General features: G+C 47.7%; 1 protein-coding gene across 3 annotated transcripts in view; it reads right to left on the bottom strand.

The window, feature by feature from the left end:
- The window catches only part of RASA3 (RAS p21 protein activator 3), an 83,157-nt gene that overhangs the window by 52,121 nt on the left and 16,679 nt on the right, over nucleotides 1–14,357 (bottom strand). For 2 of the 3 annotated variants that reach the window (XM_081303783.1, XM_081303784.1), the window contains exon 2: nucleotides 1,875–1,992. In XM_081303783.1, the coding sequence (XP_081159909.1) occupies nucleotides 1,875–1,992 (118 nt within the window). Of the gene's footprint in view, nucleotides 1–1,874; nucleotides 1,993–14,357 lie in introns of those variants that run through there. The other variant, XM_081303785.1, reaches the window with a different exon arrangement.

Genomic DNA, 14,357 nt, shown 5'->3' with positions numbered 1-14,357 from the left:
TACTCTTCAGATCGGCATGGTCACTCCTTTCGGCCTTGACCTGCTCAACCTGGAGTCCTGCTTCTGCTTCCACATGTCAAGCTGGGTTACTGGACCTCTGTGCTGCAGACGCCAAGGGCCATGAGCTTCTTTTGCAGGTAGATTCAAGGCTCTGCACACCTGCGCTCTTTCCCTTCCAATCCTGTCCTTTGGGACTTAGTGTGTGATGGAAAGAGGGCGCTGGAGGTGCTCAACCACAGGAGACACTAACTGGCTTCTGGCCAGGGCCCATGTAGAGTGGGGCTGCAGAACCACAGCCCTCCCAGGCTGCAAACTCGTGAGGAGCAAATGCCCGGCTGGTGGGGCAGGGGCCCTTCTGCCGACTCCTCTCTGTGCCTGGGGCCTGGGCCCCTGTGCCTGTCTGTCTGAGCTCTGTGAAGCACTTGCCCAGCCAAAAGCGAAGAAGTGGGAACGTGGACTGCCTGCGAGGAGCTCTGCCCGCGGACTGCTCGCTCCTGGCCGCGGGCACGCCTCCTTTCCTGTGCCGAAGGCAGCTGCTGGGGCCCCCAAGCCAGAAACCATGATTTCTGCGAAATGTTGGAAGACAGTGGGCCCTGCCTCTCCACCTCACCTGAGAGTAGACCCCGATGGAGACGACGGAGACGAGTCCCACCGACCACAGTCAGCAGTCTGGAGAGGAGCCAGCCTTGCCAGGACCCAGGCAAGTCCCAGGTGCACCCTCCTCGGGCCTCTGGCACACCAGGTGCAGGCAGCAGGGAAGTCTCCTGCATGAACCTGCTGCAACTCAGGGCAGGGCTCATTGCCCTCCTGCTCTCTAACTAGAGACTCGGCCACTTCACCGCCAATCCCAAGCTCTCCCTGGACTGACTCCTGACCCCCACCAGCCCCAAGGGTCCCAGTCAAAACAATGGAAGGGGGTGGGCCTACACAGATGGAGGGGCCAGGGTGACTAAGCAGCCTGGGGCCAGGCCTCGGCCGCTGCCCAGCACTGGACAGCCTCCAGCCCACAAGAAGGGTGCTGCCACTTGGAAGGCAACAGCAAGAAAACATTCAGCGGCTAAAAATGTTCTCAGAAGGAAAAGAGCTGTTTTGAGACCCCGAGCCTTGAACTTGGGCTGAGGGGGAGTCACTGGTTCCAGACGGCTCCTCTGGTCCAGCGGCTCCCTCCATCAGAGTGCCTGCTTGGCAGGCTGCCTGCCCACCAGACTGCGGCCCGCTCCGTGACACCGAGGACAGACAGGTCGCCCAGGTCCCCTGCTGGGGCTCTGAGCCCCTGCACAGCCCCGCTGGCCTCCCTGTTGCCACTTTCTGTCCCCACCTGCTCCCGCCACCGGGCACAGGCCTCTTCAGTGACGCCTGGGCTGGAGCTTGTCGGAAGAAGGCTGGCTCCCCTGGCCCAGGACATGCCATCCTGACCAGTCCCCACACCCCATCACAAGGGAGGCTCAGAGCCAGGGCAGGTCAGTTCTCCTCACCAATGCCTTCCTCTAACCGATGGACAGATGTTTTCTAGGACTCTTAACATCAAGTCACCTCAGTGCCCACATCACACACTCTCCTGAGGAAAGTGCAAAAGGAGATGTTGGAAAGAAAACTTCTAGAATGTTCTCCCCTCTCAGAAACCCCTTGACACTTTCCTGGCAGTGGTCTCTACTGAAAAGAGCAACTGGTGTTGGTGGGAAGGGGTGGGGGCCAGCTAGGAGCATGCAGCAGACATCAGGGCCCAGGTCAGAAGCTCAGAAGTGACTGCCTGCCAGCAGAGCCCCCACATCTGGGCCTAGGGCCAAGAACACGGGACATGGCAGGTGCCTCGGCTTGTAGGCACTGCACAGAGGGAACCCAGTGGCTAACAAATAAAGGAACAGTGGACTTACCAGAGCGACTTTTCCACAATCTTGGTCCTGAAGACCTCCTCCTGGTCCAGGTTCACCGTGCAGTAGCAGTCCCGCATCTTGTTGGGCCCAGGGTAGGAGGGGAGGTTCTTGGCTTCACCTAAAGAGGGCACATGACATGTATCATCACTTGGCACACAGACGCTCCACACCTCCCAGTCACAAGCACATTTCCAATAACAATCTACTTCAAGCAAGGCATGTGATTTAACCTCCGTACACCCACTCACTCTTGTTGTTCATTGTTGTTTTTAGATCTACACGACAGTAGTGGGTGTTTTGATATATTATACATACATAGGGACCCCATTCTGTGGTTGTACATGGTATGGAGTTACACTGGCCGTGTATTCATATATGAGCATAGGAGAGTTATTTCTGATTCATTCTACTGTCTTCCTATTCCCATGCCCCCTCCCTTCCCTTCATTGTCCTTCATCTAATCCAATGGACTTCTATACTTCTCCTCCCTATCCTCCCTTGTTGTAGGTTAGCATCCACATATCAGAGAGAACATATAACCTTTTGTTTGGGGGACTGGCTTATTTTATTTAGCATGATATTATCCAGTTCCATCCATTCACTAGCAAATGCCATACTTTCATTCTTCTTTAAGGCTGAGTAATATTCCATTGTGTATATGTACCACATTTTCTTGATCCATTCTTCTGTTGAAGGACACTTAGGTTGGTTCCACAGCTTGGCTATTGTGAATTGAGCTGTTATAAACATTGATTTGGCTGCATCACTGGAGTATGCTGATTTTAAGTCCTTTGGGTATAGACCGAGGAGTGGGATAGCTGGGTCAAATGGTGGTTCCTATCCTAGTTTTCTGAGGCATCTCCATGCTGCTTTCCAGAGTGGTGACCCCAATTTGCAATTCCAGCAGCAATGTCTGAGTGACACTTTTCCCCTCATCCTCAGCAACATGAATTGTATGGGTCCCTGTGCACCCTCCACTGGTCCTTCCTGTTCAGAGCAGCTCCCAGAAACATCTGAACATGTTTGGAGAAAACAGATGGTGCCTCAGGGCACCAGCGCCCAGTGGCCCTGCAGAAGGCTCTGCCCTGGCTCTGCCTCAGGGGTTTGCAGGCCCAAACAGCAGGTCTGACGCTGAGCGCGCTGGAAGGATCATCCAGGACCTGGGCTCACCTCAAAGGACCACGTCTGCCTCTGAGCCACTCTGACACTAGCAGCACCTGGCACTGGGCTCCACTTGCATCAGGCACAGGTTGGGAAAGACAGATGCTGGACACCCCCTGGCCAGTGGCACGGGGGCACACACTGATGCCTGCCGGCACTGCTCAGGGACCAGGGAGTTGTCTCCTGTCGACCCTGAAAACAAAAGGAACCAAACCAATCCAGACAGAAGCCCCTCAGCACCCGTCTTCAGAGTGGAGAGCACCACACCAGGGCCAGCAGTCGCCTCGCACGCACACTGGGGCATGGGAACTGCAGCTCCACTGGGCCTCTGCACGCCAAGGCCCCGTGCTGCCACCAGGGGCGGGGACAGGAGGCCTGTCACTGGAGAAGTGCCAACTTGAAAGTGGAGCCCAAAGGCAGGACAGATGCAACTTGTTGCTTCTTTTAGCTTTTCATTGATGCAGTCTGGACGCTGAGTGAAGGTGCAAGTTCACAGAAGTCTAACTGGGTGAGGTTTTCAGTGTCAATGAACCCTATCTGCAATGCACTGACATGCTTTGGGGGGGGTGTGTGACCACACCAGCTGTGACCTCAAGAACTGCCTGGGGTCTCACCCTCATGGGACCTTTCCCATGCCCTCTGTGTCTGGGACCTCAGGCTCCTCCCTGTGAAAGCAGAACTCAGCTCTGCCCCTCTGCTCCAAGACGCATCTAGACCAAAAGGCCTTGGGATTCATATTTGGGCATCATAGAGGAACGATCGATGGCTATCAGCTGTGCAGGGAGAACCCGAAGGAGGCCTCTTGGAGCTGCTGCCCATGGGGGCTGCCCTGGCGGCTCTCCGGACGGCCTCTTGTTGGGGGGGTCATGAAGACACCTGCGAGCTCCAATAGGTCAGAGGCAGACCTTCTGCAGCACCTTTGGCTGGAGCCCCACACGCATCACATGCCCGATGGAATCCCAGGCCAGGAGGAGAACCAGGCCCAGAATGGGAGGGGAGATGGGGAGACTGCTGATGTCCAGGCAGCCCCGTGACCTCCCAGCTCTGGATGGGGACTGATGGCTCTTACAAAGTCCAGAAATCGGAACCCGAAGCTGGCACCACTCTGCTAACCTTCAGCCCCAGCCTTCGAAGTGGGTTCTGGCACCTTTGCCTTCTCACTTGCTTTCCGTTTTGGGTTTTCTGGGCTTTTTGTTTTGGTTGGTTTGTGTCTTGTTGTTGCAACGAGTGTGGATGTTGTAAGTTCCTATGTTTCTCAGGGGAAAACTTTGGAAGTCCTGTGGGAAATGGTCTTCAGTGGAAAACACAGAGTTGAGATTTTTTTCCTGTTTATTATGCAAAGAACCTCCAGACACAAGCAGCGGGAGTGACACTTTCCGGCAAGGTGCCTTTGGCGGAGAAAGCAGGGTGCGTCCTCTGAACAGTTGGTGAGACAGGCACCAACTGGCCTCGAGTCTGGACCAGCCAGAAGCATGCTGGTTGCTAGGGTAACAGCAACACCAGAGAGTAACTGGTCAGCTTGAGCCAGGTCAAGCAGGCCCCTCGGACCAGGAGGACCAGAGCAGCTGCCATGCCCACTCCAGGTGTGTCCCCTGGCAGGTTCCCCACGGCTGGGGCTCCACCTGGCCCAGCAGAGCAGACCCAGGAGCAGTGAGCCATCCAAGAGGAGCCGTGGAGGAGTGCAGCCAGCTCCCGGGTGCTGAGCCCTGGCTGCACGCCCAAGGCCAAGCCTTCCCTCCTGACCAGGCATCATGGCCTCCTCTGTCTGCTCAGAGGAAGAGCATGTTGTTCCTCCCTCTAGGCACACAGCTGCCCACAGAAGGAGGGAGAGCTGCCCTGGCACCCAGCAGATGCTGAACTGCTAGGGAGTGCACACACAGGTGAAGGGAAGCAACTCGGGCTCATCCCCAGAGCTGCCTGCTGCATCCCTGCAACTCCACCCCACACAGCTGTGGACGCCCATACCTGCTCACCAGCCCTCTCCACTATCAGTGAACCACAGAAGCCAAAGCAGCACTTGAAGAATGATCACACAGACGTGGACCGTGAAGCAGCACAACCCCATTCCCAGCACCGGGACCGCCAGCTCTGTTCTCGCCCACTTAGCCCACGGCGCTCCTTTACTCAACAGGGACTGACCACTCTTGAAACAATGCATGAACAGTTCTGTGCCCAGAGCCCTGGCCCCCTGGAGGCCAGCCGCCTCCCTCACGGGCCCACCAACAGCACCCACCGCTCCGGCCTTAGGCCAGCCTGCAGCCATCCAACCTGAGCACAGGTGTCCTAGGCTCCGACACTAGGCAAGACATTGCAACAGCCATGTTCTCAAGAAGAATGGCGCTGTGCCCCAAACCCCTGCTGTTGCAGCGCCCACGACCATCTTGCCCTGCAGCCCTTGGTGCCGAACTGAGCAGAACTCCACCAGCAGGCCAGACAGAATTGCTTTCTTCCCTTTTTTTCCTAGTTTTTAAAATTTATTCTAATTTGTTATACATGATGGCAGAATGCAATTCATTTCATATTTCACATATAGACACTGATTGTACACAAAGTATTTTCACACCATTTGTGTCTTATACATGTACTTAGGTGATGATGTCTAATTCATTCCACTGTCTTTCCTACCCTCATGCCTCCCCCTTCCCCCTCCCTCCACTTTGCCCTCTAAAGTTCCTCCCATACCCCCCCCCAATTCTCATTATGAGTCAAGATCCTCATATCAAAGAAAATATTCAGCCTTTGGTTTTTTGGGATGGACTTGCTTCACATATCATTATATTCTCCTACAAATGCCATCATTTTATTCTCTTTTAATGATGAGTAATGTTCCATTTCGTATATATACCGAAGTTTCCCTATTCATTCACCTACTGAAGGGCACCTAGGTTGGTTCCATAATTTAGCTATTGTGAATTATGCTGCTATAAACATTAATATGGTTATGTCCCTGTAGTGTGCTGTTTTTATACCTTTGGGTATAAACTGAGGAGTGGAATAGTTGGGTCAAATTGTAGTTCCATTCCAAGTTTTCCAAGGAATCTCCATACTGCTTTCCAGGTTGGCTGCACCAATTTGCGGTCCCACCAGCAATGTATGAATTGCTCTTTCCCCACATTCTCACCAACTACTTATTGTTGTTTGTATTCTTGATAGCTACCATTCTGACTGGAGTGAGATGAAATCTTAGAGTAGTTTTGATTTGCATTTTTCTAATTACTAGAGAAGTTGAACATTTTTTTCATATGTTTGTTGATTGATTGTATATCTTCTTCCAAGAAGTACCTGTTCAGTTCCTTGGCCTATTTGTTGATTGGGTTATTTGGGTGTTTTTTTTTTTTTTTTTTTTTTTTTTTTTTTTGGTGTTAAGGTTTTTGAATACTTTATATATCCTAGAGTTAAGGGCTCTGATTTGCTTGTGGTAAAGATTTGCTCCTATTCTCTAGGCTGTCTATTCACGTCACTGGTTGTTTCTTTTTCAGAGAAGAAGCTTTTTAGCTTGAAGCCATCCTGTTTATTGGTTCTTGGTTTTAATTCTTGCACTATAGGAGTTTTATTAAGAAAGTTGGGGCCTATACCAACATGATGGAGATTTGGGCCTACTTTTTTTCTATTAGGTGCAAGGTCTCTAGTTTAATTCCTAGGTCGTGGATCCACTTTGAGTTTTGTGCATGGTGAGAGATAGAGGTTTAATTTCATTTTGTTGCATGTGGATTTCCAGTTTTCCCAGCATTTTTTAAAAATAGGCTATCTTTTCTCCAATGTATGTTTTTGGTGCCTTTGTCTAATATAAGATAACTGAAGTTATGTGGGTTAGACTCTGTGTCCTGTATTCTGTACCATTGGTCTACAGGTCTATTTTGATGCCAATAACATGCTGTTTTTGTTACTATTGCTCTGTAGTATAGTTTAAGGTCTGGAATAGGGATGCTACCAGCTTTACTCTTCTTGCTAAGGATTGCTTTGGCTATTCTGGGTCTCTTATTTTTACAGATGAATTTCATGATTGCTTTTTCTATTTCTATAAGGAATGCCATTAGGATTTTGATTGGGATTGCATTGAATCTGTATAGTGCTTTTGGTAGTATGGTCATTTTGATAATATTAATTCTGCCTATCCAAGAACAAGGTAGATCTTTCCGTCTTCTAAGGTCTGCTTTGATTTCTTTCTTTAGCATGTTGTAGTTTTCATTGTAGAGGGCTTTCACCTCTTTCATTAAATTTATTCCCAAGTATTTATTGTAAATGGGGTGGTTTTCCTAGTTACACTTTCAGCGGATTTGTCACTGATGTACAGAAATGCCTTTGATTTATGGGTATCGATTATATATCCAGCTGCTCTGATGAATTCATTTATTAGTTCTAGGAGATTTCTCATGGAATATTTTGGATCTTCTAGGTATAGAATCATAGCATCTGCAAATAGTGATAATTTGAGTTTTTCTTTTCCTATCCATATCCCTTTGATTTCTTTCATCTGTCTGATTGCTCTGAGTTTCAAGAACTATGTTAAATAGAAGTGGTGACAGAGGGCATCCCTAGGTCCTGGATCCACTTGTTCCAGTTTAGAGGGAATGCTTTCAATTTTTCTCCATTTAGAATGATGTTGGCCTGGGGTTAGCATAGATAGCCTTTACAAGGTTGAAGTGTGTTCCTGTTATACCTAGTTTTTCTAGTGTTTTGAACATGAAGGGGTGCTGTATTTTATCAAATGCTTTCTCAGCATCTATTGAGATGATCATATGATTTTTATCTTTGAGTCTATTGATGTGATGAATTACATTTATTGATTTCCATATGTTGAACTAACCTTGCATCCCTGGGATGAACCCTACTTGATCATGATGCACTGTCTTTTTGATTTGTTTTTGTATTTGATTTGCCAGAATCTTATTGAGAAATTTTGCATCTATATTCATTAGAGATATTAGTCTGAAGTTTTCTTTCTTTGATGTGTCTTTGTCTGGTTTTGAAACCAGGGTGATGTTGGCCTCACATAATTGTTTGGAAGTGCTCCCTCTTTTTCATTTCATGAAATAGTTTGAGAAGTGTTGGTGTTAGTTCTTCTCTAAAGGTCTTATAGAAGTCAGTCATGTGTCCGTCCAGTCCTGGGATTTTCTTGGTTGGGAGGCTTCTGATGGTGTCCTCTATTTCCTTGCTTGAAATTGATCTGTTTAAATTGTGTGTGTCATCTTGATTTTGTTTAGGCACATCATGTGCCTCTGGAAATCTGTCAATGCCTTCGATATTTTTCTATTTTATTGGAGTACAAATTTTCAGAATAATTTCTAATTATTTTCTATATTTCTGTAGGGTCCATCATAATATTTCCTTTCTCATCATGGATGTTAGTAATTTGAGTTTCTCTCTCCTTCTCTTCATTAGCATGACTAAGGGTTTATCAATTTTATTTATTTTTCAAAGAAACAACTTTTTGTTTTGTCAGTTTTTTCCATTGTTTCTTTTGTTTCAGTTTCATTGATTTCAGCTCTGATTTTAATTATTTCCTGTTTCCTACTGCTTTGGGGGTTGATTTGTTCTTCTCTTTCTAGGGCTCTGAGATGTTATGTTAGGTCATTCATTTGTTGACTTTTTCTTCTTTGAAGGAATGAACTCCATGCGGTGAACTTTCCTCTTAGCACTGCCTTCATAGAGTCCCAGAGATTTGATATGTGGTATTGGTGTTCTCATTTACCTCTTTTAATCTCCCCCTTGAAATCTTTTGCAATCCAGTGTTCATTTGATAGCATATTATTTAATCTCCAGGTGTTGGAGTAGCTTTTAATTTTTATTTTATCATTGGTTTCTAATTTCATTCCATCATGGTCTGATAGAATGAAGGGTAGTATCTCTACTTTTTTTTTGTTTAGTAAGATTTGCTTTGTGGCATAACATGGTGTATTTTAGAGGAGGAACCACGTGCTGCTGAGAAGAAAGTGTACTTGCTTGTTGATGGATAATATACTCTCCATATGTCAGTTATGTCTAAGTTTTTGATTGTATTATTGAGTTCTATAGTTCCTTTGTTTTGCTTTTGTTTGATAGATCTATCAAGAGGTGTGTTAAAGAGGTGAAAGAGGTGTGTTAAAGTCACCCAGAATTATTGTGTTGTGATCTATTTGACTCTTGAACTTGAGAAGAGTTTGATTGATGAATGTGGATGCTCCATTGTTTGGGGCGTATATGTCTTGTTGTTATGTCTTGTTGATGAATGATTCTATTAAGCAATATGAAATGTCCATCTTTATCCCTGTTGATTAACTTTATTTGATATGAGGATGGAAACCTCTGCTTGCTTAGGTAGGCCATGTGAATGGTATATTTTATCCCAACCTTTCACCTTCAGTCTGTGGGCATCTTTTCCTATGAGATGAGTCTCTTGAAGGCAGCATATTATTGGGCCTTCTTTTTTAATCCAATCTACCAGCCTATGTCTTTTGATTGTTGAGTTTAGGCCATTAACATTTAGGCTTATTATTGAGACATGATTTGTATTACCAGTCATTTTGTTTATTTTTGGTATTTAGCTTGACTTGGTTTCTCCTTTGGTTGGTTTTTCCTTTACTGTAGTTCTTTCCTTTGCAGATTTTCATTATTGTTTTTCATTTCCTCCTCCTGGAATATTTTGCCAAGAATGTTCTGAAGTGCAGAGTTTCTTGCTGTAAATTCTTTTAGCTTTTGTTTATCATGGAAGGCTTTTATTTCATCGTCAAATTTGAAACTTAATGTTGTTGGATATAAGATTCATGGTTGGCCTCCATTATCTTTTAGAGCTTGGTATAGGTGGTTCCAGGATCTCCTGGCTTTGAGAGCCTGGGTTGAAAATCTGCTGAGATCTGAATTGGTCTTCCCTTATAGGTAATGTGATTTTTCTCTCTTGCAGCCTTTAAAATTCTATCCTTATTTTGTATGTCAGGCATTTTCATTATAATGTGCCTTGGTGTAAATCTGTTGTAATTTTGTACATTTGGTGTCCTACAGGCCTCTTGTATTTGATTTCCCAATTCATTATTCATGCTTGGGAAATTTTCTGATATTATTTCATTGAAAAGATTGTGCATTCCTTTGGTTTGAATCTCTGAACCTTCCTCTATCCCAATAAATCTTAAATTTGGTCTTTTGATGGTATCCCATAATTCTTGGATGTTCTGTTCATGGTTTCTTACTATCTTCACTGTGAGGTCAACTTTATTTTCAAGATTGTATATTTTGTCTTCATTATCTGAGGTCTGTCTTCCAAGTGATCTAGTCTGTGGTGATGCTATCTATTGAGTTTTTTAATTGGCTTACTGTTTCTTTCATTTTGAGGATTTCTGTTTGGGTTTTTTCAGTATCTCTATCTCTTTCTTGAAGTAATCTCTTGCAACATGCATTTGCTCTCTTATCTCTTTGTTGGTGTGATGGATGGTCACCTGTATTTGTTCTCTTATCTCTTTGTTGGAGTGATTGATTTTTGCCTGTATCTGCTCACTTAGGTCATTCTTTAATTCCCAAATCATTTTAATTATGTAAATTCTGAAACTCCTTCTCTGACATTTCACCTACTGCACTACCTATGGCTTCTATTGTAGTGATCTGGTTTGTTGGGGACACTTTCCTCCCTTGTTTTTTCATGATGTCTTTGTGTCTTCCTCTCTTGCAGTGTAGATCTGAGGTATGACAGCTTCTCCCCTGTTGTCTTATAGTATCCCTACAGGTTACCAATACCTCACTTCTAAGGGAGAGTCCAATATTACAGCACTCAATAGATCAGTTAGCTTCTGTTTTTACCTTTACAATTTTGTCACTATAAACAGAAATGATGAATTTGATTATTCTCTACCATGTAGTCAATAGGTTTGCATAAGGGTTTACAGTTTCTGATGGTGAAGCGGGGACTGGAGGTTTGGTTGAGATGTTGATGAGGTAGGTTGTGGAATATGGAGGTATTAGGTTATATGACTAGTGAGAGGGCGATGTTAGTAGATGAAACAAGAGATTGGCAACTGCATGCAAGACTCCCTGTCACCTCAGCAACAGGTAACTGTTAGCACCCCTAGTAGAGAAACCTCTGGTGCAGCCAGGCTACAGGGGCCTTGGTGACGTCTTACCAGGTCCTTATTGTTGTCCCTTGATAGAAGCAGCAATAACTCAGTTTCATGGTGGTGGCAGCCTCAAGCCTGTATGTTTCCTGATGTGGGCTGTGGAGCCTCACTTTGGTGAATAAGGAACCCCAACGCGGGGTGGCTGTCTGCATGGGCGCAGGGTGGCTCTCCCATGGAACTCCAGGCAGGCCCTGCCTCTGGAACTCTATTTTTTTTTTGTTCTTTTTAGCTATATGTGACAGTAGAGTGTATCTGATGTATCATATGTACATGGGGTACAATTCCCATTCTTGAGGTGGTACGTGATGTGGAGTTTACTGGTCGTAGGTTCATATATGAACATAGGAAAGTGCTGTCTGATTCATTCTACTGTCTTTCCCACCCCATTCTCCTTTCCAACCAGGTGAACTTCCACGCCTCCCTCCCCACAGCCTACTGTGAGTCAGCATCCGCATATCAGAAAGAGAATTCATCCTTTGGTTCTTTGGGATAGATTGTTTCACTTAGCATGATAGTCTGCAGTTCCACTAGATGGGATTTCTAAGCCACATCTCTAACCGAGTACACCCTCAACCACTGTCACAGACCTGGTGCCACCGGCTCCTCCAGAGGAGATATGTAACCTCCAGCTCCCTCGAATCCCATGAAGGACAGGATGAACAGTACAAGATGAGAGGTGAGTACAAAGCATGGCCACTAGCATGGAAATCAAAATTCCAACTGGTAAGAGGAAGCCAAAGGACATCTACTAACCCCATAGCACATGAATCAGCACTCAACAGAGCTGAGCTCCCCAGTAGCTGAGATGAAAATGGAAATATGGTGGAATGCACAGTTGTTGTGGCCTATTTAAAAGTGAAGCGCATCAGTTCTCCAGGAGAGAAGTTCTTCTCCACCGCTGGGGCCTGGGCAAGGGGGATGAGGGGTTATACGGTCCCCCATGGGCCTCTGCCAAGAGAGCAGAGTGCTCCTGCTGCATGTGGATAGAAGCAGCCTACTACAGGATGCCCAGAGATATGATGTGTGGCAGAGGGGCGCAAGCCAAGGAGTGCAACCTTCTGTTGCTCTTTCTGGCTCAGGCTGAACCTGAGGTGTTTAGAGGAGATTCTGAGGAGCATTTTGCTCCTGGCTATCTCACAGCTGGGCTCCTGCGGACACCAGCAGTCCGGAGTCCATGGCCAGTGCTCTGCTAAGATGGCCTCCACCCTGGCTGTCCATCTCCTGGCCCTCTGCTCGGGCCTCCCTCCTGAGCTGGCCTCTGCTTTGCAGTCCACTAGGGGACACTCCACTGTTGCTCCCCCCATCAGAAGGACAGAAGCCGGGGCCAGGCTGAGTGGACAGCAGCCAAGCAGTCCCCTCACACCTGCTGCTCTTGGCACACCATCTCCATGGCTCTCTCTCAGGCAGCTTCACCAGGAAGGGATGACCTCACAGTGCTGTGCACAGCAAGTCCCTGGAGCTGGGCAGCTATGCCTATGGGAGAACCCTCTCTACCCAGCGCCCGCTCCACAGGCCCAGCCCACCATCTCTGGATGAGCCACACGAGTGGTCTCTGGCCGGATTGTTTTACTGAAGAGCTGCCCTTGGCACATCATGGCTGCAGAGCCCATTCCCTCTCATGGCTGGACAGCTGTGCAGAGCCCACATGTGGCAGGCTGATGGCCCCTGGGTGTCCCACCCCTCAGCTGCTGCATGGTGCTCTGTACGTGGCCACAGATGTCATCCTGAGTGCGCTCCCAGTGCTCCTGCGTGTGCCCAGGAGCTGTGTCTTCCAGGTTCACACACTTGAGCAACTACACCCACATTTCCACCAGCAGCGTACAGGCACATGCATGAGCAGGGCTTCCTTCCGCTAAACTCATAGCCTGGCCCAGAGGAGAGCGAGTTCCTTCTTTGGGAGAGGAGGTGGTGGCCCTGGGCCTGACCTGCAGCCCAGGGCAGGGCCTCGAGGTGAGGCTGGGGTGGAGACATGCCATTCCCCCTCCTGAGAGGCTCTACTTACTTACCAGGAGCTGCTGTTGCTATTTCTGGGCAGGAACCCAAAATGCATGAAGAAGCTCTCTGCCAAGGCCAAGAGCCAGCTCTACAACCCACGCCTGCCCCTCTCAGGAACCACCAGGACACGGGTTTCTGCCTCCTGATTCTTCAGGTCAGCACCACAGCTCTCAGCAACTTCACTGTCATCCCCTAGCATCATCTCTGTCCCCTGCTACACAGGAGAAGGGACTGAGGCCACTCCTAACTCCAGCTCTGCTAGGTGGCAGCCACAGTGGAGCCCCATGGCAGCCCCTTGATGCCCCCTGCTGCCTCCACCACAGCCTCCACTGAGCCCCCTCTGCACTTCCACGTGAGCTCAGGTTCCCCCTGATACTCACACACAAGCAGTTGGGAGTCTGTTTGAAACTCAAAAGCTTTTTTGAGTCCAAGTTCATTTATTTGTTTATTTAAGTACTAGGAATTGAACCCAGGGGCGCTTAACCACCTAGCCACATCCCCAGCCCTTTTTATTTTTTATTTTGTCTTGCTAAGTTGCTTAGGGCCTCACTAAATCGTGCAGGCTGGCCTCAAACTTAGGCTTCTCCTGCCTCAGCCTCCTGATCTGAGATGTCATCCTGGAATGACAGGTGCGCACCACCATGCCTGGCCCAAATTCATTTTTAGCATCCATATTGGTCTGACATAACTATCTGCACTGGAAGGGCCATAGGCCACTGGGGACAGAGACCAGATGGGTACACATAACACAGGGTGTCAGAATTCATTGGAGTAAGGAAGAAAGTAAAAAAGCTAATCAAAGGAGCTGCGGGACTCTCAACTGATTTGAGCTCCCATGTAGACCATCTTCTGTAAGGAAGAAGAGGGCACCTCCTCCTGCACCGAGCCCTCTTCTCTCCTCCAGGCCTCCATGAGCACCCTCAATCTTCTGGGCATGACTCAGTGGCTTCCACGAAGTTGGGAGGAGCCAGAATTGGGATTTCCGTCTGTCAAATGTAGATAGGCACCTGTCTACTCTGCCAACCAGCAGGTCAGTGTAGCTTAGAGGAAGCAGGTCAGGAAGACCTTCCGAAACCCAAGCATCCATGAGAAGAGACAGAGACAGAGAGACAAGAGAGAGAGAAATAGGGAGACAGAGACACACAGAAAAGAGAGAGACACAGAGACAGAGAGAGAGAGGGAGACAGCACCAGGCAGAGTGCCCAGCCTCTGTTGACAGACGCTCACTTGAAAATAAGGGCACAGG

The sequence above is a fragment of the Spermophilus citellus genome (assembly GCF_964194105.1).
Source record: "Spermophilus citellus genome assembly, chromosome: 1".
In the NCBI taxonomy this organism is placed as follows: Eukaryota; Metazoa; Chordata; class Mammalia; order Rodentia; family Sciuridae; genus Spermophilus; species Spermophilus citellus.
The sequence above is the reverse complement of the archived record's forward strand: the minus strand, read 5'-3'. Positions and strand labels throughout refer to the sequence as shown.